Source organism: Corapipo altera, unplaced genomic scaffold, assembly GCF_003945725.1.
Source record: "Corapipo altera isolate COAL_440 unplaced genomic scaffold, ASM394572v1 58939, whole genome shotgun sequence".
Classification (NCBI taxonomy): domain Eukaryota; kingdom Metazoa; phylum Chordata; class Aves; order Passeriformes; family Pipridae; genus Corapipo; species Corapipo altera.
This window is the reverse complement of record NW_020889491.1, coordinates 1331-2033: the sequence shown is the minus strand read 5'-3', so window position 1 is coordinate 2033 and position 703 is coordinate 1331. Positions and strand designations below refer to the sequence as shown.

At 57.3% G+C, this 703-nt stretch overlaps 1 protein-coding gene across 1 annotated transcript in view; it reads left to right on the top strand.

The window, feature by feature from the left end:
* Positions 1–380: 380 nt before the first annotated feature.
* The window catches only part of LOC113942231 (glutamate receptor ionotropic, NMDA 2D-like), a gene marked incomplete at both ends in the record, with an annotated part of 1435 nt that continues 1112 nt past the window's right edge, over positions 381–703 (top strand). Inside the window, one exon of the mRNA XM_027633365.1 lies at positions 381–541. Within this exon, the coding sequence (XP_027489166.1) occupies positions 381–541 (161 nt within the window). The remainder of the gene's footprint in view (positions 542–703) is intronic.

The following is a 703-nucleotide window of genomic DNA, read 5'->3' as shown; positions in this document are numbered from 1 at the left end:
GACATTGGGGGGACATTGGGGGACATTGGGGACATTGGGGGGAATTGGGGACATTGGGGGCATTGGGGACATTGGGATTCCAAGGGGTTTCTTGGGGTTCCCTTGTGGATTTTGTGGTTCCAGTGGGGGTTTTGGGGGCCCCAGTGTGGATTTATGGTTTCCCATGGGGTTTTTGGGGTTCCAATGGGGTTTTTGGGGTTCCAGTGAGGTTTTTGGGGTTCCAGTGGGGTTTTTGGGGTTCCAATGAGTTTTTGGGGTTCCAATGGGGTTTTTGGGGTTCCAGTGTGGTTTTTGGGGTTCCAATGAGTTTTTGGGGTTCCAATGGGGTTTTTGGGGTTCCAGTGTGGTTTTTGGGGTTCCAATGAGTTTTTGGGGGGCAGTTCCAGCGTCCCCAGGAGCAGTACCCCCCGCTGAAGTTCGGGACGGTGCCCAACGGCAGCACGGAGAAGAACATCCGCAGCAACTACCCGGCCATGCACAGCTACATGGTCAGATACAACCAGAGGGGCGTGGAGGACGCCCTGCACCACCTCAAAACGGGGTACGGGGGTGTGGTCCGGGGCGTGGTCAGGGGTGTGGTCATGGGTGTGGTCAGGGGTGTGGTCGTGGGGTATGGTCATGGGTGTGGTCCGGGTATGGTACATGGTCAGATACAGCCACAGAGGCGTGGAGGACGCCCCGCACCACCTCAAAACGGGGTACG